Source organism: Olea europaea, unplaced genomic scaffold (genome assembly GCF_002742605.1).
Source record: "Olea europaea var. sylvestris unplaced genomic scaffold, O_europaea_v1 scaffold1851, whole genome shotgun sequence".
In the NCBI taxonomy this organism is placed as follows: Eukaryota; Viridiplantae; Streptophyta; class Magnoliopsida; order Lamiales; family Oleaceae; genus Olea; species Olea europaea.
The window spans coordinates 44,020-69,652 of NW_019236288.1; the positions used below are offsets into that span (position 1 = coordinate 44,020).

The 25,633-nt window shown below is 33.8% G+C and overlaps 4 protein-coding genes and 1 pseudogene across 4 annotated transcripts; 3 read left to right on the forward strand and 2 right to left on the reverse strand.

Annotated features, from left to right (window-relative positions):
* The first annotated feature begins 3,011 nt into the window (after positions 1 to 3,011).
* On the forward strand, positions 3,012 to 3,922 carry LOC111378673 (RING-H2 finger protein ATL8-like). The gene has a single exon (XM_023001901.1). The coding sequence runs from the start codon at positions 3,125 to 3,127 to the stop codon at positions 3,722 to 3,724; it is 600 nt and encodes a 199-aa protein (XP_022857669.1). The 5' UTR covers positions 3,012 to 3,124; the 3' UTR covers positions 3,725 to 3,922.
* A 7,949-nt stretch (positions 3,923 to 11,871) lies between these two features.
* Positions 11,872 to 13,323, reverse strand: LOC111378671. Its single transcript, XM_023001900.1, has 3 exons — positions 12,826 to 13,323; positions 12,208 to 12,783; positions 11,872 to 12,069 (listed from the first exon to the last, which is right to left on the reverse strand). Exons 1-3 carry the CDS (start codon positions 13,321 to 13,323, stop codon positions 11,872 to 11,874), a joined length of 1,272 nt encoding a protein of 423 aa, XP_022857668.1.
* LOC111378672 lies at positions 13,322 to 20,579 on the forward strand (annotated as a pseudogene).
* Positions 20,580 to 21,489: 910 nt separating this feature from the next.
* Positions 21,490 to 23,266, forward strand: LOC111378676 (cysteine protease XCP1-like). Its single transcript, XM_023001904.1, has 4 exons — positions 21,490 to 21,997; positions 22,207 to 22,442; positions 22,546 to 22,686; positions 22,852 to 23,266. The coding sequence occupies exons 1-4, from the start codon at positions 21,529 to 21,531 to the stop codon at positions 22,966 to 22,968; spliced, it is 963 nt and encodes a 320-aa protein (XP_022857672.1). The 5' UTR covers positions 21,490 to 21,528; the 3' UTR covers positions 22,969 to 23,266.
* Positions 23,267 to 23,422: 156 nt separating this feature from the next.
* Positions 23,423 to 25,627, reverse strand: LOC111378675 (probable inorganic phosphate transporter 1-9). The gene is made up of 2 exons (XM_023001903.1): positions 24,900 to 25,627; positions 23,423 to 24,734 (listed from the first exon to the last, which is right to left on the reverse strand). Exons 1-2 carry the CDS (start codon positions 25,604 to 25,606, stop codon positions 23,837 to 23,839), a joined length of 1,605 nt encoding a protein of 534 aa, XP_022857671.1. The 5' UTR covers positions 25,607 to 25,627; the 3' UTR covers positions 23,423 to 23,836.
* Positions 25,628 to 25,633: the final 6 nt, after the last annotated feature.

Genomic DNA, 25,633 nt, shown 5'->3' on the forward strand with positions numbered 1-25,633 from the left:
TTTTTCAATTTTAATGTCTTGCAATTTTATCTTTTATATTGTCAATAGTTTTCATAAAATTTATCACTAGATTATATAGATTTTTTTTTTTTAGAGGGTATTATTAAATGTAATTTTTCAAAATGGAGGTCAATTTAAATTTTTGATATAATAGAGGGTTTTGTACCTTTATAAACATGGACTGGCGTCTTTATTTATTTATCAAAACCTGAGGTGGCAGTTTTGTAATTTTAATTATTTAAAACTTGAAAAATGATCGTTTTCCTAATTTTCTAAAAGACATGGAAGTGTGGTGTAATTTGCTATCTTGTATTTGTTAGTAACTAATTTTGTCTCTTAAATATTCTTCTCGAATAATTATATTACCATCACAATTTTTTATTAATTGTATCACTTAATTTTGGTATTTTTACTCAAATTTTTATCGCATTCTTATCCTTAACCTTCAATTAATTTTAAAGATAATTTCTATCTGAATATTTCAATAGTGAGAAGAAAATATTTTGTTGAATATTTGTATTTATTATTTATCTTTCTTATTTAAAAATGCAAGGGACAAATTATTTTTTTTACCATCTCCAAATAAATTATTTTGATACGTGATCAGATAAACTGTGTTAATTAATAGAGGTTGATGATAAAAATACTTAAAAAGATAAAAATTGGGTGACATAAGTGAGCAAACTACAAAAATTAGGGACATCTACTGCAATTAAAGTGTGCTGTAAATATGATTACCATTTTTCTTTCCTTTTTGTTTCAATATCTCTTATTTATAAAAAACAGATCAATCTGTCAATAAAATTCTTATATAGTGTGTTTAGTTACATTTCATCATTTATATGAAAAAGTAAATTATTTAGTAATCAAATTCTCATTTTGCGGTTGTTTGTTCGATTGATGAATTTCAACACGTTTATGTAATGAAAAAGATTAATTTTTTATTTTTATTTTTGTCTCGGTGCTAGTTGCTTGCTTTTTTGTTTTATTTGTGTGTCAATTTTTAAAAATTTATTTTAGCCCTTGTTCGACATCCATTGAAAAAAGAAGTTTTAAATAATAATTTTTTGAAGAATATACGATTAAAAGATAGGAAAATTTTTGAATCTACATGCAAAATATTTTATTGTGTGAATGTATATTGAAAATGAGTTTGAGAAAAAAAGGATTTTGAGTTGGATGTCAAACAGGGCTCCATTACACTAAATCTATATAACATGGTATATTGGTTTATATACAATCATATTTTTCTTCTTTTAAGTCTAATAAGAGTCAATGAAAATTAATGACATTAACATTTACCAGTATTATAAAAAGCATAACGCATGGCGATGCGTGGAGGCCAAGTTATAGGGTGGGCGAGCTTAGACGAAACATAGGAGTAAAAAGCATTTTCTTTATTTTAATATTGTTTTAATTTTTAATCAATCCAAAAATCGTTTAATAATTAAAAATAATACCTATAAAATATCTAAAACAAATTTATAAGAAATTTATACATTTTTTAAAAATTTTTAACAAAAAGATAAGTTCCAAATGTAAATAGTAAATTTACATAAATAGGGATTTTTAGGAGATTTTCTTTGTTCAAGTCTTCAAGCAACTATTTTGAATTTAAAACTGTCGAAATGAAGAAAACAATATTTAAGGATCCGTTTGATTGTAAAGATGAAATTTGGATGAAAAGAAAACGAATTCTAGAGAATTGAACTGCCTAGAAATTATTTTATTAGGAATTGTCAATTACTGTGTTTGATTAATATAATTTTTCATGTGAAAATTTTGAAATAAAAGTGTTTTTGGTGTTCATCTGTCTTTGTTTTACGTGAAAATTATCAATTAAATGGATAGAATTTACTAATATTGGTGATGGAATTTGTTTCCACTGTAAAAAAAAAAAAAAAGAAAATCATCTATTTTTTGTGTTCATTTGGCTTTGTTTTATATGAAAATTGTCAATTAAAAGAAAATATATTTTTTATAATTAGGGATATAATTTGTTTCCATTATAGAAAAAATGCAGCAGTAACCTAGAAAATCACTTCCCACCATATTGGTGGGAATTGATTTTCAAAGAAAACCAAGAAAATGTCTAAGTGGCAAGAAAATCAATAACCTGGAAAGAAATGTTATCAAACAGCCAAAAATTGAAAGTTGGAATTTGAATTACATTTTTCATGAAAAATTATAGTCTATGAAATAGGCCCTAAGTTGTAGTTTAGAAGAATCATAAAAATAAAAATAAAAATAAACACAATTATGCTCACCTAGACGCGCATTAGCGTTCAATGATTGCTGTTGACAGCTAAATAAGGCGCCAAGCCACTTGACTTGGAGTTTTCGCCGTGCATTGTGCATTGGCGACGCTTAGGGAGCAAATGCGTGCCTTTTAGAATAGTGCCATTTGCAGGAATTGAGTGAAGCGCATTGTAGGTTTGAAAATTAAAATAGCTAGCCAATAACTGAAACATTTCCTTCCTTGATTTACTTTCAATTTTGTTACCAAAAAATGACATTGGTTTATCAATTAGTCCATCCACCCCATAAAGATAATTTTTTTCTACATTCACATAGATTAAGAAAATATAATTAATATTGTTGGAATATAAATTTAAATACGATTAGTTTATACTTGTTAATAACGAAATACATTAAATAATAAGGGTTAAATCATTTGTACACAGCCCCTCATATGTTGAGGTGGTCACATGAATTAAAAAATTGTGAATCCCCTCGTTATAAGGGGTTTGTAAGGATGTATAGCTTTTAATGCTGTACAGCAAGTAAAGTCCAAATAACAAAAAGAGACATATTAGAAAAATAAAAAAAATATATATTTTCAATAAGAAAAGTGACCTATTATTTGGACAAACGAAAAAGGAAATCAAATCTATCTTCATGAGACGGATGACTTATTTTAAAAAGATTTTTTTTAATGTAAAATATTTATTATTTAAAACATGAAAAGAATATTTTTGTAATATTTGAAAGCACGAGGGGGTGTAGTGTAATAATCTATCTTGTGTCTGTCATTTTCCTCGTTTGCATCATTAAAACTAGAAAAACACCCGTAGCTAAAATACACAGCAGATAAAACATAAATAAAATTCTTTTATCTCATTTCATGCCTCTCCGTTCTCGTTTCCTTGGCGGCGTAAATGCATCGCCACCGCAAGCACCGCCGTCGAAGGAGTCACCTACACCAACCGAGCCCCTGAAGTCGGACTACATAATCATACTTGCCGTGCTATTCTGTGCAATCATCTGCGTTCTTGGCCTTTCCATCGTGGTCCGCTGCGACTGGATCCGCCGCATCACCAGCGGAGCCGTCGCTGCCCTGCCAAACGCCTCGACGCCTGCCAATAAAGGACTTAAAAAGAAGGTCCTGAAGTCCCTACCGAAGTTAATCTACGGTGAGGATGAGAGAGTCGAGAAGCTCGCTGACTGCGCCATCTGCATGGCGGAGTTCGCCGCCGGAGAAGAGGTCCGTGTGCTTCCACAGTGCCGCCATATCTTCCATGTCGAATGTGTTGACACTTGGCTTCGTTCCCACTCCTCCTGTCCCTCTTGCCGCGAGAATTTGGTCGTCAGCAGGTGTCAGAAATGCAGAAATTTGCCGGCCGCCACCTCTTCCTCCTCCTCCTCCTATGCTGCGACCAACTTTGGAGCTCTGCCTCAGCCAGCCTCCAGACCAATAGACCGTTTTACTATGATTTTCCCTTAACCAAATCGTAATTAGCTTGATTACTCAATACTTCATACATTAGCAGGTTTGATCGAATGGATTAATCCAGCGTTAGCAGAAGAAGAGAAGATCAGTTGCTTTCTTAGTGTATGTAATGTGTATGTGTGTATTCTGTATTGTGGTAGAAAGAAAAAAAACATAAACCAATTACTTTATTTACTTACCCTCTTTTTCTTTTTCTTTTTCTCCATGAACCCTAATTCAATTTTGACGGCGGATCTCTTTTCAAACATTTCTGTTTGATGAGTTCCATTAGATAAAAGTTTAAAGTTTTCATGAAATAAGTAGCCTCCACTTTAATATATAACATGCTTTGTCTGGGATAAAATTTTCACATGGCAAGAAAACTCGTTAGTGAATTTTTTTTTATCCTTGGTCAAGATATCAATTCTACTTAACATAATTTATAAATAGATTTATAAATTTAGAGAGACTTATTATTATTTTTATTGATAAATCATTTACAAATTTGGCGAGGCTAAATAATTCGAATGGAAATGCTCATAATGAACTCTATCGATAGTGTTACAACTACTTTGAATTAGCGTAATTAGCTTAGTTCAAGAGTATGGACATTTAATGGTTATGTAAAATATCGTTGGCGGATGTAATTGGATGGTGTTCTTTTTTTACAATAGTGTTGTAGGAATCGAATTGATCAATTCAATTAGAAAATTTAAAAATCAAACTGCTCCAATTGTGCTATAAAATAATATTTAGATCCTTAAAGTGACCGAAAACTTCTATAACGAAGAGATGCAAAGAAAATGCAAATTTCATTTTTCGACATAATATAAAAATAAAAAATAAAAAAAATTGTAAAGATAAAAACTGAATTTGAATCTTGTTACGGGAGCAAAATTTGAGTTTAAATCCACTGAAATATAAATAAGAATTCAAAACTAAAGATATCAATTAACCCTCAATTTTATATCACCATTAAATATGTTAGTATAAGTCAAAAGTTGTGTGAAATTAAAACCCAGAGTAAATTTACATCATTTGACAGCACGTGTTAACCAAAACCAGTTATTCGAACACGCCAGAAATAAGTGTTTGGGTGCCCACAGTTTAGCTTTTCTTTCCTTTTTTGCAGTTTGTGTACTTTCTCTAACTCTGGGTTTGAGTGTACTTAAAAATATAATATGGATTTCATGAAATAATTGAGGCTCTTATTTTATTTTTTATTTTTTAAAAACAGCTTTTAAACATGATCAAACAAACATTTAGGCCATATTTGACCTACATTATTTCAAAAAATACAATTTTAAATAATGATTTGACATTATTTCAACTATACATTCTTTTATAAAATAATATTACACGCAAATCCAAAACTTTTCTTTATTTTTTAATCACACATTTCACATTAATACACTATTCAAAAATGAATTTTTTTGTAAATAATGTGACTCAAACAAGGGCTTAGTTTTTTGAAGTGATAGAATTATAACGTGTAGGTGTGCGTATCCACATTTGAGCTTATATTAGAGTGTGTTTATTTTTCTTAATAAAAAGAAGGAAAAATCCGGATGGCCATGGTGTTGGTGACCGAACGGTGTCCGACCCCTCACTGTCCCGTGGGCCCTGTGCGAAAAAAATATTGCTAAAAAATTGTGGGCCTGACCCCATGTGAGAGGTCGGGCACCGGCTGTCACTGCCTCTTCTAGTAGTGTAGGTCGGTTCAAGAAAGAAAGGAACAATATAATTTGTTGTCAATTAATGTTCATTAATCAACATGTTTTTTCTCAAATTAAATTGTTTATCTTCAAATATGAATGCCTAGATGGAAGAGTTTTATTGACACGATTTGATTTTTTTAAGAAGATCGTATCATCAAATATAAAAGTGCACAAAGACGACTTGCAAAATGGAATATAATCCAACCAATGGATCGCAATTGAAAAAGTACTCAAGGCTGTAAACGATTTTGTTTCATCACGATGGACAAAACCACAAGCACCATACCCAACATCGTGAAGTAAAGATCAAATGTGAACGCAGTTACAACATTTGACGAAAAAGCCTATGCATAATTAGTCATTGTTTGGTTTGGATTAAAATCAAATTAAAATTTTAAATCAAAGTTGACAATTATTTTTAATCTTACTTTTCATGAGATTTACAGCATTTTAATCACTTAACTTTTATCAAAATCTATTAAAAATATGATTTTATTCTGATATATATATACAAACAGATTTAAGAAAAAAAAAATTATTTTGTAAGAGATCTTTGAATTCATCTTTCTTGTCATTCTAATAAATAATTGTTGTAAATTTACGCTCCCTTTGTCATATATGTAATTGTGCTCTCCATATTTAGGTCCTGTTTGTTTTCCATTAATTTAAGAATGAGAATAAAAAATATAGTTATTACAAATTCTACATAAAGAGATAGAAGTTCAAATATGGTGGTTTGATTGATATGATGGATAACGATCATATTTTTCGTTTTAATGGCCAAATAATGAGAAACAAACAAGGGCTTAACAAATTTTGTGACTTCCGTTTTCTCTCTTCCGTAGCTCTACAAAACTTTAAAAGTTTTAAAGGCGTCCAACAAATTTGTTGAGGCATCTTTAATGTTTTATTTCTAATTTTTGCATTGAATTTATTTTTATTTTTTTTAACCAATAACGATGTTATTAGAAGACGAAAGACTATAGGGATATTTCACGAGTGCAATTTATTTAACTTAATCATACAATCATGACACTTGTTAACTTTCTTTTTTATTCCCAAAACAAAAAGTATAATCAAGATTGTCCATATCGTAATAGACTTTTGTGATGTCCACTCGGGATTAAGAAGGTGGTGGAAAGGTTTTATGTGAAGTTAGCATTCTTTTCATTTCATTAAGAGACCAAATTTGCAAAGAGATAAATAATTTTATATTTTTGGGTTACTTTACAAGAGAAGGTGACAAATAATAATAGTTCGCACCCCACCAACTAGAATTCCCCAAATGTAAAAGAAAAAATGTATTATAATTTCAACATCATCATAAAATATATGCTAATATGATGTGAAGGAGCCTTCCTCAAGAAAACTACCCACTTTTCCTTTTTTCCTAAATTCCCCTAACTCTAAGTTGATATTTTGAGATAATATTTAGCTCCCGTTTGATAGCAATTTTTCACAAAAAAAAAATCAAATTTTTTTACTATTATTTCACTATTTCAGTCATCATTTTTTACTTATTTACTCATAAGTGAGACCAATTTTTCTCTTTAACGGTCAAAAATTTAATTCTTATAATCACTATCGAATAGACCCTTAGTCCAACCTAATGATACAATAATTTATTACACTCAACGGTCTTGGCTCATTGACCAATTGAGAAAAGTTTAGTCCAACTCAATGGTACTCCTATTTTATTATGCCCACCATATTATATTCCTTTGCAATGGGAGCCATCCAACGTAACAAGATCTAAGACCGGAAAAGGGCCACTATAGTCCAATACATTGTTACCACGTGGTCTGATTTTTCAATCATGGGTAGTTAATTAATGGTAAAAAAAACATTAAGAATATTAATTGCATATTTATAATGCCTTCTACAAGTGTTGGCATCCATTCAAATGTAAATAATCTCCATATATTCCCCTTGTTAGTTTGTATTGACCCAAAAATGGTACAAAAATGTTTATAACTTAAGAAATGCATATTTGCTTAATTCTTGATGATTAGTATCACTCGTACCAATGTGTCGATTTAAGACATAAAGGTAAAGATACTAGTTTCAAGTATTGCAATAACTTATCATAAAATATTAATATATAAATTTCTTATGTAAGAATAAAGATTTTAGATGATATAGCCATTCAACAACATGTGTAACCTACAGAGAAGATGATGAAATTAACGAAAGAGACTGCACTGATCATGTGATAAACGTACGTATTATGAAATTAGTGTTAGAGACCTCATTGGTCACTTGGTGATGTGATAAAAGCAGACGTTATGAAATTAATGATAGAGACCACATTGGTCATGTGATTAAAGCAAACGTTATGAAATTAATGGTAGAGACCCACATTGGTCATGTGATAAAAACAGGAGTTACAAATGGCAAACACACCTTCCTTTTAGGTTACAAATTTACTTTTCTTACCTAATAACGTATAAATTTAACGCTTTAACTTTACAAAATAAACATGTTTCTTGGGTGTCTTTTGCTTCCGTTCCTACTTCATATAATAAGGGTGTTGTTACTTCTATTACTTGTGGTAGAAACCTTTTGCGACCATAGATAGTTTTACCAATTCATGTGGTAACTTTGCCTCATGCCAACTCCTTAAGCGTAGTAGTTAAATTAATTTTCATGTTCTACGTATGGAACTTAAAGTCTTGTGCGATCGTATATAGTTTTGTTGATTCACGGGGCAACTTTTTGAGTGCTATGTCAACTCTTTTAGCGTTGTTGCAAAACTATTTTAATTGTTATGCTTAACATAAAACTTTGTTAGTTGTTTTCAGTTACAAACTTAATAATTTTGAGAAGTTTCAAACAAAGTACTTTTGGTGTTATGTAGTGTATTATATAATTAAATTACTTTTTAATATATATTGAAATATTGAATTTTTCTTAAGGCATATGTGATTTTTTTCCCATTATTTTATTTGTTATTATGTTAGGCTCGTAATAAATCCAAGAGAAAAATTTAAAGTACACTGGAAGCGCTTAAATATAGGATCTTGCTACATATACATTAGTGATTTCATAATATTTTTATAATGCAACATGAAACTCGACCATCTGTCAATTTAAAGTACAATCAATTTTTTTTATTCAATTTTTTTCCTCTACATCACATTAAGTAAATCTTTATGTACAATTTTAATGTACAAGTAGCAAAATCCTTAAATATATACAGCTAAAGGCAGGTGAAAGAGCATTATCAAACTTGGGATCTGTAGGTTAGCATATGCGCTCTCTACCTTTAATGCCAAAATGAATTTTTGTTGCTATTGTACATAAATAATTTTATGACAAGCTATAAACTTTGCATAATATGATTTGCTTAATATTTTGGGCACCAAATATTCTGCCCGAGGTAGCCTTCTCAAGGTTTGATTGAGGACGGCCTTGATGGCGACAACCTTTTGATGCTAACATTTTTATGACTTTTGAAATATACTAGTTTTGCATCCGTACAATACACGGGCTATGTCATTTTTTAGATAATAAAGAGAAATTGAATATGAAGAACTAATTTTCTTACCATTCACTAAATCAAGTTACATGATTTATACAAGATGTTTACACATTAGATCCATAATTTATGGCCTAAGATTAAGCCCTACCATATACAAATTGCCTTCTTATAGCTAATGAAATCAATACGAAGATTGTGTTGATTTCTTTCCTTTAACACTCCCCCTCAAGTTGGAATGTATATTGATTACATTCAACTAGCTAAGTAATGCATCAAATTGTGTCGAACTCAATGGCTTAGTGAACAAGTCTGTTGGTTGATCAATGGTTCCGATGTATGCTATTTTAATTACTCCTTTTTGCACTTTTTCACGTACCACATGGCTATCAATCTCTATATGTTTTGTGCGCTCATAAAAAACTGGGTTCGAAGCTATATCTATAGCAGCTTGGTTGTCACAAAATAGTTTGACGGGTTGAGCTTGACACACATTCAAATCTCTCAATATATTTTGCAGCCAAGTTACTTCACAACATGTAGTGGCCATGGAATGATATTCTGCCTCTGTACTTGAACGCGCAATTGTACTTTGTTTCTTTGTCTTCTAAGAGATTGGTGCATGTCCAAGTAGGATACAATACCCAGTCAAGGATCTTCTTGTGTCTTTACAGCGAGCCCAGTCAACATCACAAAAGGCCTTTAGTTCCAATGGTCCTTTGGAAGGTAAAAGAATCCCTTGGCCAGGTGCTTGCTTGATGTACCGCAAGACTTTGTGTACAGCTTCAAGATGAGGTTGTCTAGGCTTATCCATGAATTGGCTTAATATGTGAACGGCGTACACAAGATCTGGTCTTGTAACTGTGAGATATATCAGCCACCCTACAAGTCTTCGATATTGGGATGGATCATGTAATAATTCACCATTCGTCTGTGTTAGTGACAAGTTCTGATCAATGGAGAAGCGTGAGGGTTTAGCACCGAGAAAATCAGTATCTTCAAGAATTTCCAAGGCATATTTCCTCTAACATAATGTAATACCTTGCTTAGACCTTGCAACCTCTATGCCCAAAAAGTATCTCAGTTGTCCCATGTCCTTTAGTTTAAACTGACTTGAAAGAAACTGTTTGGTGTCTGTGATGTCCTCCAAACTATTTCCTGCCAAGATCACATCATCAACATAAACCAGTAATGCTGTGAATCTGTCTGAACGATTTCGGACGAACAATGAATAGTCTGACCAAGATTGATGAAACCCAGCAGATTTGAGGGTTGTTGATAGTTTAAGAAACCACTGCCTTGAGGCTTGCTTTAAACCATAAATGGATTTGTGAAGCTTGCAGACTCGAGTCTCCCCCTTTCGTTCGAAACCAGGTGGAATCTTCATGTATACGTCCTCATAAAGATCCCCATTGAGGAATGTTGTTGACATCAAGTTGGTGCACGTGCCAGTCTTGTAAAGTCGCAAGGCTAAGAAGCACACGCACCGTTGTTAACTTGGCAACCGGTGCAAATGTTTCTCTGTAATCAACTCCCTCAACTTGACTGTACCCCTTAGCAACTAACCGTGCTTTGTAATTGTCAATTGTCCCATCTGGATTCAGTTTGAGCTTGTACACCAATTTGCAACCGATTGGCTGTTTATGAGATTGTAGTGGAACCAAGCTCCAGGTGTTATTTGCTTGGAGGGCTTGAATCTCATTATGCACAGCTTCTGTCCACTGTGGAATTTGGACAGCCTGTGAAAAAGAAGTAGGCTTCTTCTGGGTGGAAATATTAGTGGTGAAAGCTCTATGGTTACATGAAAGTTGATCATAGGAGAAGACTTGGGAAAGAGAGTGAACAGTACCTGTGTCTGGTGGAGTTGATGTAGCGGTTCTCGAAGGGAGGGCTGCCTCAACATGAAAGTCCTACAAAAAGGTTGGGGTCTTGGTAGAATGTGTCGACCTACGTGGTGGCAAAGTTGGTGTTACTATCGTGGGAAAAGAGATAGGTAAGGCAGTTGGTGGTTGTGATGGTGTAGTTGGGTCAATGATGGGATGACTTGATAAATCAGTAGTGGAAGGGAGATCTGGCGGAGTGCTTTCAAACGGTGGGACTCTAGAGTTGGAGGGAGATGAGAATAAGGGTTCAATATCAAATGAGTGTGAGGGTGTTGGGTTTTGGAGGATGGACGCATCAGTTTGAGAAGTCGAATGAGGGTTTGACTGGAATGGAAAAGTGTCTTCAAAGAATACCACATCTCTTGAAACAAAAACTTTGTTTTCCGTTAGATTATAAACTCGGTAACCTTTTTGACCGTGAGGATAACCTAAGAAGACACATTTAGTTGCACACGGATCAAATTTGGTGGGTTTGGAAGGGTGAGTTGATGTGAAACACAAACAACCAAATACTCGTAAATGAGAGTAATTCGGTGGTTTATGGAAAAGCCTTTCAAAGGGTGTTTTTCCTTGAAGAAGTGGTGTGGGAGTTCTATTAATGAAATATGCTGAAGTAAGTATGGCATCTCCCAAAAAACGTTTAGGTAAGTTGGCTTGAAAAAGAATTGCTCGAGCAACATTGAGCAAGTGCCTATGTTTGCGCTCAACTACACCATTTTGTTGTGGTGTGTTGATACAACTAGTTTGATGAACTATCCTTTTTGATGAGTAAAAATGTTTGAGTGTAAACTCGGGGCCATTGTCACCATGTACAATTTTCACTTTCTTATCAAATTGAGTTTCAACCAAATGAATGAAATTGATTAGGTGGTTTTGTGTTTCTGATTTATGTTTCATCAAGTATATCCAAGTGCACCTAGTATAATCATCAACTATGGTCAGGAAATATTTTGCACTAGTAAGCAAAGGTTCATGATAGCCACCCCAAACGTCAACATGTATTAAATTAAAAGAAGACACACTTGAGATAATACGTAAGGGAAAAGACATTCTAGTTTGTTTTGCCAAAGGGCAAATAGGACACTAATTTTCATCACATGATTTATTTGTAGAAAAGGGAAATAACATAGAAACTTTGGTAGAAAGATGACCGAGGCGTTGGTGCCAAAGGTTGGGTGTCTGGCGGTGAACTGAGTTGCATGTTCCTTTCTGTATTGGATTGAGGCAATAGAGTCCCTCCCGTTCAGTTCCCGTCCCAATCATCTCCTCCAATCGTAGGTCCTGTATGAAACAAAAGTGTCTGAGAAAGATAGTGATATAAAATGAATCAAGTGCTAGTTTACTAATAGAGATCAGGTTCAAATAAAAGAATGGCACGCATAGGACGTTGTGTAGAATGAAATGAGGAGTGAAAACTACTTTTCCAATATGGGTGACTTGAGCCGTAGTTCCATCTGGTAATTTGACAAAACGATTATGCACAGGTTTTAAAGAGGTAAGAAGAGAAGGAGCATAAACTATGTGATCACTAGTACCACTGTCCAATATCCAAACATTTTTCTTGCCATTTTGAGTGGTAGAAAAAGCTTTACCTGAGAGTTCATCATAATTTGAAACATTACCGGCATGATTGACTTTGGTTGCCTTATTTTTGTTTAGTAACTCAATAAGCTCCTTGCATTCTTCCTGTGAGAATGGAAAATTGTTTCCATCCAACCTTCTGTCATACATGGAAGCCACATGGTTCCCCCTTGAGTTTCTCTGTTCTTCTTCCATGGCAGCCTTTCTTCTTCTACAATAGTCGTAAGATTGGCCCTTTCCCCCACAAAAGTTACACTTGAGGTGGGCCCTGCAATTCTTAGTTCTGTGATTAGTCATGTTGCACTTCTCACATCTCACTTCGAATTTTCCTGCATCCAAATCACGGCCTCCCTTCTTTACAGTAAAGGCCACCGCCTCTGGTTGAGCAATGATTTTTCCATTCGAAGCCTCTGCCTACTTTTCATGGCGCAATGCCATTGAATAAGACTTGTTCACATTTGGTAGTGGATCTATTGCCACTGCGTTGCTTCGAACTGCATCATAATTGTCATTAAGTCCCATTAAGAACTTCATGGTCTTTTGGTTCTCCATGTACGCCTTGATTTTTGTGGCTGCATCACAGCTACAAGGTGGAACCCCACAAAGTGCATCTCTTTCATCCCAGAGAATTTTAAGTCTGGTGAAGAAGCCCGTGACAAAACCTGTGCCTTGCACACAGCCGTGGATCGCATTTTCTATGTTGAATAGTTGAACTGTGTTTGTATGGGAAAAACGCTCCTGCAATTCGAGCCACATATCACTCGCATTTTTGTAATGAACCACGCTGCCAAAGATTTTCTTTGACATCAATCCCAACAGCCATGTCTTGACCAAAGTGTTGCAGCGGTCCCATTGCTGTTGTTCTTTAATCCTGGTAGTTGGCCTTTGAATGGATCCATCTACGAACCCTTCTTGCTTTTGATTGTCAGTGCCATACTCATGGATTGACTCCATGTTGTATAATTGTCTTCCATCAAGGTTTGTGATACAAGTACTGCACCAGGTTGATCTGAATGATGGAGAAATAAGGGATGGTTGGGATTCTCCCATGGTTCTAGAACTCTTGAAGGTGCAGAAGTCTTGTCATGATCAACAGCTTCTCGTCCCTCGTCGCCTGCCATGGTGTTTCGTGTTTGTGTAGAATTCTAGGTCTCCAAGAACTCTTGCTCTGATACCATAAAGAGAAATTGAATATGAAGAATTAATTTTCTTACCATTCACTAAATCAAGTTACATGATTTATACAAGATGTTTACACATTAGATCCATAATTTATGGCCTAAGATTAAGCCCTACCATATACAAATTGCCTTCTTATATCTAATGAAATCAATACGAAGATTGTGTTGATTTCTTTCCTTTAATAGATAATATTAACGTGTCAAAATATCTATTCATTTCTCTCAGTAAATCTCCAAATTTGATTAATTGTTTAAAATGATAAATGGAAATGTAATCATCATATATGACACACTATACATCATGATATACTATTATTTATCGATAATATCCATGAGTGTACTTGAGAGTTCAAGTTGAAACCAAAAGAGTTCATATTTGTCCAAAATAATCGACACACATAAGATATATGAAAAAAGAGCTACCGAAACTTATATATAATATTTTTTGAATACACATGTTTGATGTACGTTTAACTATTTTCGATATTTATTTAAATCATTCAATATGTCTATGATATAATTTTCGAAATGTGTTTCAAGAGAATATAGAAGATTTTATGCATTTGACTACCGCACAATCATTGATGAATTTTTAAAGTTAGCTTGTTATCGAAATTCTTAATTTTTTAAATGATGTCTCTTTTGACATTTAAAAAAATTTAAAAGTTTATTAGGAAATTTTCTAAATGACGCAAAAAAATTTATTATATTATTTAAAAAATTAATTGATTGAGAGGAATAGTAACAATAAGAAAAAAAATTCCTAAAAATGATCAAATTTCTTTTATATATAAATTTTTTCAGATGTTAAAATAATTAAGATGAAAAATTAGTTGACCTCAATTTTGTGTTTTTATAATTGAAATGTATTTTCTGGAGATAGGATAAATGATCCTTTGATGCATGGATTAAAATTCAAATTTGGAGCTCATAATTTCTATATCAAATATTATTTTAGTTTGAGTGGTTATTTTACATATAAATGACGTATTTGATGATCACTTATTTAATATAATTAAATCGTGTAATTAATTGAATCTTTTTTTTTTGTTTTTCAATATTCAATTAATTTAAAGAATTTTTTTATTTACGTGTAATATTATTTTATCGAAAATTCCGCTATTGAAAATAAAAGAGAGAAAAATAGAAAAAAAAAAAAAAAGATTTTATGGGGCCAAAGACAAGTTGAGCCACATTATAATATTTTGTCACTTAAATATGGTTGAGATTTTTATTTAATCACCCAATTTTGATATATTTGATTTAATCCTTCAAAATTTATATACATCTAAAATATTCAATTTCATCAAATAAATTAATCGACATCTTTTCGATCGAGTATTAAATTTTTTCAATATTGTGTTAAGTTTTACTTTCAAAAGAGTAGAGATTTTGTTAATTTTTTGAGGACAAAATGGGAAATGAAAATACTTCAAAAATGAATAGTAAATGACATATTGGCTCTTTTAAGATAGCAGTGAAATAGAAAAAGCGTGCAAAATAAATCCTTGTTTGATTTAGTTAAAAAAATTGATAGAGTTTTACTTTTAATTCAACATAATTTTAGCCACACATTTTGTGGGACATAACTCTTCACTAGCACATTTTATCAATTTTTATCAAATTTTACTAAATATATAATATTTAACAAAATCAAACAAGGGCTAAATAAATATGGATTTTACCTAATTAATATTCATTAACAATCAAATATGAGATATTTAGTTATTGATAATGAAAGGAGTTTATACTAATCTAATAGATTTGAAATAATAATGCCGTTTTATTTTTAATTTTTGTGTGTGTGTGTGTGTGTGTGGGGTGCGGGGGGGGCGGGGGTTCTCTTGAAGGTGTATACCAATAAAATTTGAAAATGTTAATGGCCTATACCTTTTTAATGGAAATATTTCTCATCATTGTGTTGAGGTCGGATTATCGATATACACGAAGTCCTATGGAGAAGTTATTAAAATTTACAAATTGTGTAAAATTCACAATTTTTATCAACTTTTCAACCATATACTTCAATTTTTTGATTTTTATTTTTTTCAAAACCTGATAAAAATTTTATAAAATATTTTGTCAGATAACCCCGTGATATGTTTATGTGGCATCGAGTATTGCATAATAATGAAATGTAGATAATATAAACATGAAAAAGTGAAGATGTTACGATTGATAATTTGACATGCTACAATATACAAGATAAGGAATAACAATATTTTGAACTCGTTGAGATACCACACATATTGTGCGTAACTAAAGAGACTTATATTCATAAAAATGACAGGGTTTCCGTTAAAAAATAAGAAGAGATGATCAAAATTAACGTGGCGTGTGGTCGAATTAAAAAAATTTTAGTGGGTCTTATGAGCCGGCCTTAAAATGAGAAAGCCCATACTAGAATGATATTGGACAACCATATTAAACAATTAGCCCAGAAGTGCTGAGAATCTTGTTTGAAAATTTCGGATTATCGGACCGGTCATCGGCTCGAAACTACCGGCAATTTGACATTTGACAAATCCCTAACCTAATATTTTCCCCAAACGAGTTCATTTTTATGAGTTAATTGTTTGAATACTCACTGAACTTTAAAGGGCGTCACGTTTCACTCACTGAACTTTACTTTGCACTAAATTACTCACTGAACTTTGGAGTTAATTGTTTGAATACTCACTGAACTTTAAAGGACGTCACGTTTCACTCACTGAATTTTACTTTGCACCCAATTACTCACTGAACTTTGTAAACTTGTACTCCATCACCCATCGGGTTAAAGAGTTAATTGTTTGAATACTTACCGAACTTTACAAGACGTCACATTTCACCCACTCAACTTTACTTTGCACCCAATTACTCACTGAACTTTGTAAATTTGCACTTCATCACTCACCAGGAACCGTTTGTTTTGTTTGCCTATGTAGATGACGGCTTTAACACGTAGCAGTTAAATTAGACAAACATAACAATGAATTGCCAAATCATATATCCAAAAGGACCCAAACATGCCTCACCGTTTTCACTCAAAAATGCCATGCCCAGTAAAGGCGAAAAAGAAGAAACAACAATCGCGATATACTAAAATTCACCTTCGAAGCGGCCTATTTTAAGAGATTAGGGTTCCAATCGCGATTTATGTGTTGAAAACGATGAGGCATGTTTGGGTCCTTTTGGATATATGATTTGGCAATTCATTGTTATGTTTGTCTAATTTAACTGCCACGTGTTAAAGCCGTCATCCACATAGGCAAACAGAACAAACGGTTCCTGATGAGTGATGAAGTGCAAATTTACAAAGTTCAGTGAGTAATTGGGTGCAAAGTAAAGTTCAGTGAGTGAAACGTGACGCCCTTCCAAAGTTCAGTGAGTAATTGGGTGCAAAGTAAAGTTGAGTGGGTGAAATGTGACGTCTTGTAAAGTTCGGTAAGTATTCAAACAATTAACTCTTTAACCCGATGAGTGATGGAGTGCAAGTTTACAAAGTTCAGTGAGTAATTGGGTGCAAAGTAAAGTTCAGTGAGTGAAACGTGACGCCCTTCCAAAGTTCAGTGAATAATTGGGTGCAAAGTAAAGTTCAGTGAGTGAAACGTGACGCCCTTTAAAGTTCAGTGAGTATTTAAACAATTAACTCCATTTTTATTTATACCGAAGTTTTCTTCTAAATTTTGCTAGAATGAAATTTCTGTTACTATCCCACCAATAACAATGACGACTATGGCTTCAATTTGGACGCTACATTTTCATAAGGCGTTTTTCTCGGTATGTCTAATTTCAAGCCCTATTTCAATTCATATTATTGCGTTCATTTGTTTCCCATTTTCTGCCTTTTTTTTTATTTCTGATTTTTATATTTCTAATTTTTTTGAAGTTCCAAGAATCTATTAGTTCTCTTCTTTTGCTAATTTTCAAGGTAATATCTTGCTCTCTTTATGTATCTGGCGACAGGGGCGGACGCATAAATTTTTAGTCAGGGGGTACAATCAAAATTTTGTTATTAATTTTTGAATAATTTATTTTTGACATGAGAAAATGCAAATTTACATTTAAAAAACATTTCTTCATTAATATTTGCTCATAATTTTCTTCCAATTTTGAACAATCATTTTATTAATATTTTGCTTATCATAAGAAAATTCATATTTATGTTTAAAAGATTTATAGTGTATTTAATATGTTTAATCAATTTAAGTGATCGAAAGGAAAAACATATAACAAATATATAATAAATAAATAAAATTCGTTAAATATAAGCAGTTCAGACACATTTTATGTACACAAATAGGATAGGAAAAATGCAAATTTAGATTCTAATTAATGGAAAATTTGATTGAAAAGTGAAAATTTGTAGTGGATGTGGTAATTTGTAGAAAAATTATAAACAAATTTTAAAAATTAAAAGGGTTAAAATTTTGATAAAAGGTGTAAAAGAGAGTAAGAGAAAAAAATTGAATTTATAGTGATTTTGCCCTTGTTTGGTTGGGGTTAAAATCAATTTTTTAGAAAATTTTGATAAAAGTTAAAAAGTTAAAGATTTCATGAAATATTCTATTAAAATTAATTATTGACTTTGATTTAAATTTAAATTTAAATTTAAATATCAAATGATATCAAATAGGACTTATCCACACAAAAAAAAAAAAAAAAAAAAAAAAATTTGACAAAAGGAAAAAAAAAAAAAAAAAAAAGGAAGGAAGGTGGGGGTCACTTGACCCTACAGGACTCCCCTTGGGTCCGCCATTGTCTGGCGATACTATGCAACTGATATGTTCAATCAATTATTTGGATAATGTGTACGCAGTCTTTGTCTAATGCTGAATTGGTACTCGGAAAGGAATTTGAAATAGGATTGTATAGTTGTTTACAAGTGAGGGATGGTGTGCATGAGTTTCGATGGTCTAGGTGAATGCCTTGTCGACTTTTGGAAAAGAAATAAAGAAACAGAATGAGTAGAATAAAAATATAATAAAGGAAGGAGGGCAGCCAATTTGTGCCATTTACTCTCTGTTGTACTCCCTACTATACATTTGTTAGTTTGTTTTTGTTTTATGTAATTTATAAAAATGCTGTGTGCACTGTTTATATCTATGTCTGTAGGTATTTGTATAACTGTGAAGCCTCACTATGGCGATATGGTACTCAAAAGAATGAGACATTTATATATGAAGGTCTTTGCCTTTGTACATTTTGGCAGTGTGATTCTTTCTGAGAAGCAGAAATAAGCATTTTTACAAGCATTATTTTTTGAATTGTCTGGTTAGATTGATCAGGCCATGCTCTCTCTTTGTTTGTCAAGTTGGCTGCTCAGCGTTTCTTGCTTGTGCTTATACTTTCCTCTTGAGTTCCACCTATTCCTGTGATGGTAGACTAAGTAGTTATTTAGATCTTTTTCTAATGATTGAACTTGAATTTTCAATTTGAGCAAATTTGGCGCTGTTATGTTTTAGTCTATTAGCTAATATCTTAATATCAAAAATAATATACAATTATTGAGGATATTAAAATTAATGAAGCTTCAAATTATTGGAGCACATACTGTGTAGAACTTAAGAAGTTCCTTTTTTTATTGTTTTTTTCCTTTTTAACAACAGCAGTGCAATCCTATTACAATAGGTTATAAGAGAGAGACAGTGACTAAATTTACATAGCCTGATATGGCCATAAAGGTTTGATTCCCATGGATCATTCGGAACAGAATGATATATATTCAATTACAAATTAACTGGGAATAGAATTAGCTTGATTTTATTGCGTTACGATTCTACATGCATAGACATTTCCAATTTTTGAATCCATAAGTTTTCATATTTTAGTATTATCTGCCAGTATTTTTAAGTATGCTGTATTTTCTTTAATTGGGACTTGCCACTTGGTAAAATAATTAGGTTTTCTGAACACAGTTGAACATGTCATTTCCTTTGAAATGCTAGGACTATTCTTTTGGAGATATTGTTTCTTTTTGCTTAAGATATCTGAACCTTTTGCATAGGCAGCTTGCTCCTTCCAGTATTTCTGCCTAGTTGGCCCTCTTAGGGGTAATAGAAGTATGCCCACGCCACCCCCCTCCCCCCCAAAATTTTTTTTTTCCCATTTTTCTGTTCTTTTTGGCAGACTGGGAAACATTCTGGTACAATTTCACTGTTGCATTATGTGTTTTGGCAATCATGTTAATTATTGTGGTGAAAGGATATGCTGCAAGGAAATTGAGATAAAACCGCCCTGGCACTGTAGCGATCTTGTCTGCCATGGACAGCTGAGATAAGATAGAAGAGGCATGTACGGTTCTAACACCAATTCAGTAAGCTCTAGGCGCACAAAAATAATTACATATTTATGGGATGTAATTATTTAACAGTTCAACTATAATAGCTTTCACAAGCAACTGTAAAGTCTCTAAAAAATTGAAGCACTCTGCTATTTTCTTTATTTGGTGAACAGTTGTCAAACAACTCATCGGACATTTGCAATCATTTTGATTAACACGGATAATTCTGTTTTATTACATGCTTAACATTAGAGTTTCATATGTAATTGATGCTTTGTTGCTTACATGGTTTGTTTTGTGATATTTCTTGTCAGCTCAACGCCTCTCAAATACGAAGACCCATTTAACAACCCTATGGTAAAGGTCAGCAAGATCAATTCAACTGTTGAGATGTGGGGAAAATTATACCGTTTAGCTCCAGTGACTCTCCCGAAGGAACAGCAATCAATCCATCAGAAACGGAGATCACATGCATATCAGTGGAAGAGACCAACAATGTTTCTTAAAGGAGATTCTGTTCCTCCTGGTGTAGATCCTGACACTGTTAGATGGATTCCTTCAAATCATCCCTTTGCAACTACTTCAAGCAATGTTGATGAAGATTTGGCTCAAAACAATGTGTACCAGAAGCATGGTGTTCCATTTTGTATTCAGGCAGAGCACGAGGCGCTGCAGTGAAAGCTTGACTTCTTTGAATTATGCTATTAGTAAATTCTTTAAATTTAGAAGTCCTTATTAGATTTATCCAATTCTGTTTCCTTTTCTTTGTTTGGCAAGTATTGAATTGGTATCTTTTTGCAAATATTTGAACATGAAACAAGCTGTAAATTCACATATAGAAAATAAAAAATGTGAAAACAGAATAAAAATTTAGGAGTTAGGGTGTCATAATATGCAAACCAAGTGAACAAATTTCGTTCTTAATGCAAAATATACTCAAGAACCTCTAAATCGAAGAGCACCAAAGGATCAAAACCCTCTATAGTCAGAGAAGCACAATGGACAGATTCAAGAAATTAGTATTTCCAACAACCAATATCAAATGGAAACTTTTGTCGAAACAAAATTGATGAGAATTTCAATGAATAAAAAATAATGATAAAATAAATAATAATAATGATGATGATGATGATGACGACGATGTAAAGTACATGCTAACAACAAGAAAAGATCCCACGGATAGATTGTTGGAAAAAATCGATTAACAAAGAGAAGATGAGAGTGGTAGAAAAATCGACTGAAGAGAGAAATGAAGAGCTTGGAGACAATCGGGGGGGACAGAAAATAGTGTGGGGTTTTCATCCTTAGGTCGTTCATACAAACACAAAACGACGCCGTTTTGTTCGAAAACTTGAACAGTGGTATGGAAATGACCTCTAGTTGCTCCAAGGTGAAAGAAAAAAAAAGAAAAAAGAAAAAATAGAGAAAGAGGCCATCCTGAGAGACTTTTTACCTGAGCTTTTTGTATCTAGTCACAGCATCTACGTATTTCGTCAGATGATGTATTATCAAGCTATTCGATTTGGAAACATGCTTCTGTTCAAAGGCTACCAAAAGAACAAACCTTAAAGTCTCAGTATCCTAAATACAATTTATATACACGAACTTTACTTGGAAGCAAAATATAATGCTACAAAATAAATGTATATATAGACCACCTCGTTTCTCATCTTCGTCCATTCACTTCTTCTCTTGCATTTTCAAATTCAAGAAATGGGTTTCTCTTCATTTTCTAAGCTGTCGTTTCTTGCATATTTCTTTCTGCTCGTCGCCTTTAGTACAACATTTGCCCAAGATTTCTCTATCGTGGGTTATTCACCGAAAGATTTAACGTGCATAGATAAACTCATTAATCTCTTTGAATCGTGGATTGAAAAACATGGCAAAGGGTACAAGAGCCTCGAAGAGAAGCTGCACAGGTTTGAGATTTTCAAGGACAATTTGATGCACATTGATGAGAGGAATAAGGTTGTTTCTAACTACTGGCTTGGTCTGAATGAATTTGCGGATATGAGCCATGAAGAGTTCAAGAAAATGTATTTGGGACTCAAGGCTGATCAATTGCCTAACAGAAATCAGACTCCCCAAGAATTTGAGTACAGATATTTTGTCGATTTGCCCAAGTCCGTTGATTGGAGGGAGAAAGGAGCCGTAACTCGAGTCAAGAACCAAGGCTCATGTGGTATGCATACTGATAAATCTTACACGTGTTGGTGTGTTGGAGTACTAAATACTCGACTGGGATAAGAAAGAAAAAGTTAAAGCTATTATTTATTATACTATCCAGTCCTGTTTGGGCACATTTACATATAGTTTGAATCTGACATGATATTGTCTGTCTAATTTCTAATATGGCGAGATTTTCGCATGTAACTATGCTATATACTGCAGGAAGTTGCTGGGCATTTTCGACGGTAGCTGCGGTGGAGGGCATAAACCAAATTGTTACAGGAAACTTAACCGAATTGTCTGAACAAGAGCTGATTGACTGTGACACGACTTATAACAATGGTTGCAGCGGAGGGCTAATGGATTATGCATTTGCTTTTATTGTTGCTAATGGTGGGCTTCACAAGGAAGACGACTATCCCTACCTAATGGAGGAAGGTACTTGTGAACAGAAAAGGGTAAGTGATAACTTTGTCGAAATATCAAACATGTAAATAGGAGATCTAGGTGTGCTGTCAATTTACGTTTGATACTGAATTTTCAATATGTAAACCGTTTCAGGGAGAATCAGAAATAGTAACAATCAATGGTTACCACGATGTACCTGCCAATGATGAACAAAGTCTCTTGAAAGCACTAGCAAACCAACCTTTGAGTGTGGCCATTGAGGCTTCCGGTAGAGATTTCCAATTCTACAGTGGGGTAATGCTCTTGTTTACCTTTCTTGTAAATTTTTATTTCAACGAGGCATTTACTTTTTGCCGTTTTTGCCTGAGACACTCAAATTTCTTAAGTTGAACTTGAATCGAGATAAGACTGCAACCTGCATAACTTATTTGAAAGTTAATACGGTTCTGATCTTTGTAGGGTGTGTTTGACGGGCACTGTGGAACTGAGCTTGATCATGGTGTAACAGCCGTTGGATATGGATCAACTAAGGGTTTGGATTACATCATTGTAAAGAACTCATGGGGTCCAACATAGGGAGAGAAAGGGTACATAAGGATGAAAAGAAACTCGGGGAAGCATGAAGGTCTCTGTGGCATCAATAAATTAGCCTCTTATCCTACCAAAACCAAGTGACCTAATTAAAACTTCCGCCGGTTTTTACGCCTTTCGTCATCACTTCATTTCATCTGCTATTATTTTTCTATCTGTTGTTTAAGAAATATTTCATCATTATGAAATAAGGAACAATATTTGTTGCTTGATGAAATTAAGGATCATTTATGTTTTGGCCAATGTGGTCTTAATATCAAATAGAATGAATTATAAACATGAATACTAAGCTTCAATACACAGATCCACCAAAAGGGCAAAATAATATATTTATAGCAGCATCTAAGCACATCAATCATCAATACGTTCAAGGATCAACTGTTCCAGATTTAGCTCTGCAAAGGGAATGAATCATCTAAAGAAAACCTGCTACACCAAATTAATGTTTAGCTCGAACACCTTAATGATAAGCGACATACAATATCATCTTTACAATATTGCAAATGTATATGACACATTTTTATTACTTTTTGTCATTATTCTGCTTTGAAATATCAAAAACTCACTCGTCACAAACTCATTTACAGAATTCTTCCATATCCTTACATCCAAGTATCTAATAAAACCTGACCAGTTGTCATTGTACACAGCAGAGAAGAGATTTGACAAAGAGCATGACAAAAATAAAAATAAAAATAAAAATACATGAAGTATTAAGAAGCAGATATAAATCATATATATGACTTCTGATATCTTCAGGTCCTGTCGCCACAACCTTACTTGATAGATCTCAACGTTGAGCTATTCAATCTTGAAAGAACTCGATTTGGTGAATCACTTGAGCTGTGATACTCTAAGCATCACTAACTTGATTGTTAGATGCTTGTCGACAGATGCACGGATTTGTAAAGCAACGCAAGAAGCATGTACCAGTGGTTTCATCTTCATTTTCATTCTCTTCAAGTGATCTTCCTTTGGTTTCACGAGTGAAGAAATATGTAACAATCATTCCCAGAATACAAATCCCACCTAAGATCACCAGAGAGGCTGTCATTCCAATTCCTTTAGTATAACCGTTCTTTGTCTTATTTTGAGAAGCCCATAAAAACCCGACTGAACCAATAATTGCACCGATTTTCCCTGCAGCTCCTGAAATCCCATGGCAAGTTGATCGGAATCGAGCAGGGAAAAGTTCAGCGGGAACAATGAAAGTGGTTGTGTTTGGTCCGAAATTTGAGAAGAAAAATGTTAAACCATATAAAAACAAGAATCCTATATTGGGATGTTTGTCCCAGTATATATCGTATGGTATTCCTATAGCAAACATGCCTATTGCCATGAAAAAGAACCCCATTATTTGGATTTTGACTCTCCCAACTCGATCAATAAAGTAAACAGTTGCATAATACCCTGGGATTGTGGAACAGATTGCTATAATTGCTTGGAGTTTTGCATACTGAAAGGCGTCTTCAAAGGCATTTACTTTGCCCTTTGGCCGAAGATAACTATCGTTTTCATATATTTTGGATTGGAAAAGGTTGCTGCTGTAGAAAACGACATCGACTAAGAACCAGTTGGCAGCGCAAGAGAAAAGGTCGCGTCCATGGCGGCGAAGGAATTCTTTGGAGAAAAGGGAATAAGATGGTGGACTTGGTTGACTCTCCTCTGCAATTTGACTCAATGAAACGTCTAACACTTTTTGCATGTCCTTGACTGCTTGTATTACATTTCTCTCTACCAAAGCTGTATACCTGTTAAATTTAACCATATTTAATTTAGATACAATTAAAAACACGAATATGAATACTAAAATTAATTGTGTATGATTAAGAAAGAGAAGTAAGAAACTTCGTTATTAATTTTGAGAAAAAAAAAAAAATTGGAATAAAGGACATATGACATTTCTGAAACCTTACCTGGCAGTCTCAGGCATCATCATCCGCCAGTAATAAGTCAACCCCGCCGGCACAGCACCGATCATCAGTATAAGCCTCCATGCCAGGTCTGCCGACTCCGGCGTGTGGTCTGGTGCCGGATAATTTGATGCCCGGTTGAATATAGCACAAACTATCATAGTCACAGTGGAGCTCACCAGAATTCCAAACCCCTGCATGGAAAAAACTGCAGCTATGAACGCACCACGTGTCTTCCGGTTCGAGAACTCTGACATAATAGTCGCAGACAATGGGTAGTCTCCCCCGATCCCCACACCCAACGCGAACCTGAAAAACATAAGAGAGAGAAGGACAAAAGTCCTGGACGTGCTTAAAGATAATCCACACCCGATGGAGCTCAAGACCATCAGCATGAGTGCCAGACCATAGACGCGCCGCCGCCCTATTCGGTCCCCGAGGTAACCAAACACCAGTTGCCCAATAACGGTCCCGAGGAGGGCCATGCCAACCATGACAGAAGTCACCACCGCCGAGACTTCATAAAGCTGATCGCCTTCATATTTGTTGCTATCACCGTAATAGATGCGGCCGAGGAGTCTCATGATCGGAGGAATACAAAACAGGTCGTAAGCATCAGTGAACAACCCCATTCCCGCCACGATTATGGCCTTGAAATGATAGTATTGTGTTCTTGCCGAGTCGAGATCAGAGAGAACTTTGAGCGCCATTGTACAATTCCCACAATTTTTCCTTCC

Excerpts from the sequence above, each read along its gene's own strand:
- LOC111378671 (XM_023001900.1), bottom strand. The coding sequence starts at position 13,323 with ATGGAGTCAATCCATGAGTATGGCACTGACAATCAAAAGCAAGAAGGG. Across the intron at positions 12,784-12,825 it reads CAATAGATCCACTACCAAAT|GCAGAGGCTTCGAATGGAAA; the intron begins GTGAACAAGTCT and ends CATGAAAAGTAG. Across the intron at positions 12,070-12,207 it reads AAGTCACCCATATTGGAAAA|GACCTACGATTGGAGGAGAT; the intron begins GTAGTTTTCACT and ends TGTTTCATACAG.
- LOC111378673 (XM_023001901.1), top strand. The coding sequence starts at position 3,125 with ATGCCTCTCCGTTCTCGTTTCCTTGGCGGCGTAAATGCATCGCCACCG.
- LOC111378675 (XM_023001903.1), bottom strand. The coding sequence starts at position 25,606 with ATGGCGCTCAAAGTTCTCTCTGATCTCGACTCGGCAAGAACACAATAC. Across the intron at positions 24,735-24,899 it reads ATGATGCCTGAGACTGCCAG|GTATACAGCTTTGGTAGAGA; the intron begins GTAAGGTTTCAG and ends TAAATTTAACAG.
- LOC111378676 (XM_023001904.1), top strand. The coding sequence starts at position 21,529 with ATGGGTTTCTCTTCATTTTCTAAGCTGTCGTTTCTTGCATATTTCTTT. Across the intron at positions 21,998-22,206 it reads CAAGAACCAAGGCTCATGTG|GAAGTTGCTGGGCATTTTCG; the intron begins GTATGCATACTG and ends TATATACTGCAG. Across the intron at positions 22,443-22,545 it reads GTACTTGTGAACAGAAAAGG|GGAGAATCAGAAATAGTAAC; the intron begins GTAAGTGATAAC and ends AAACCGTTTCAG.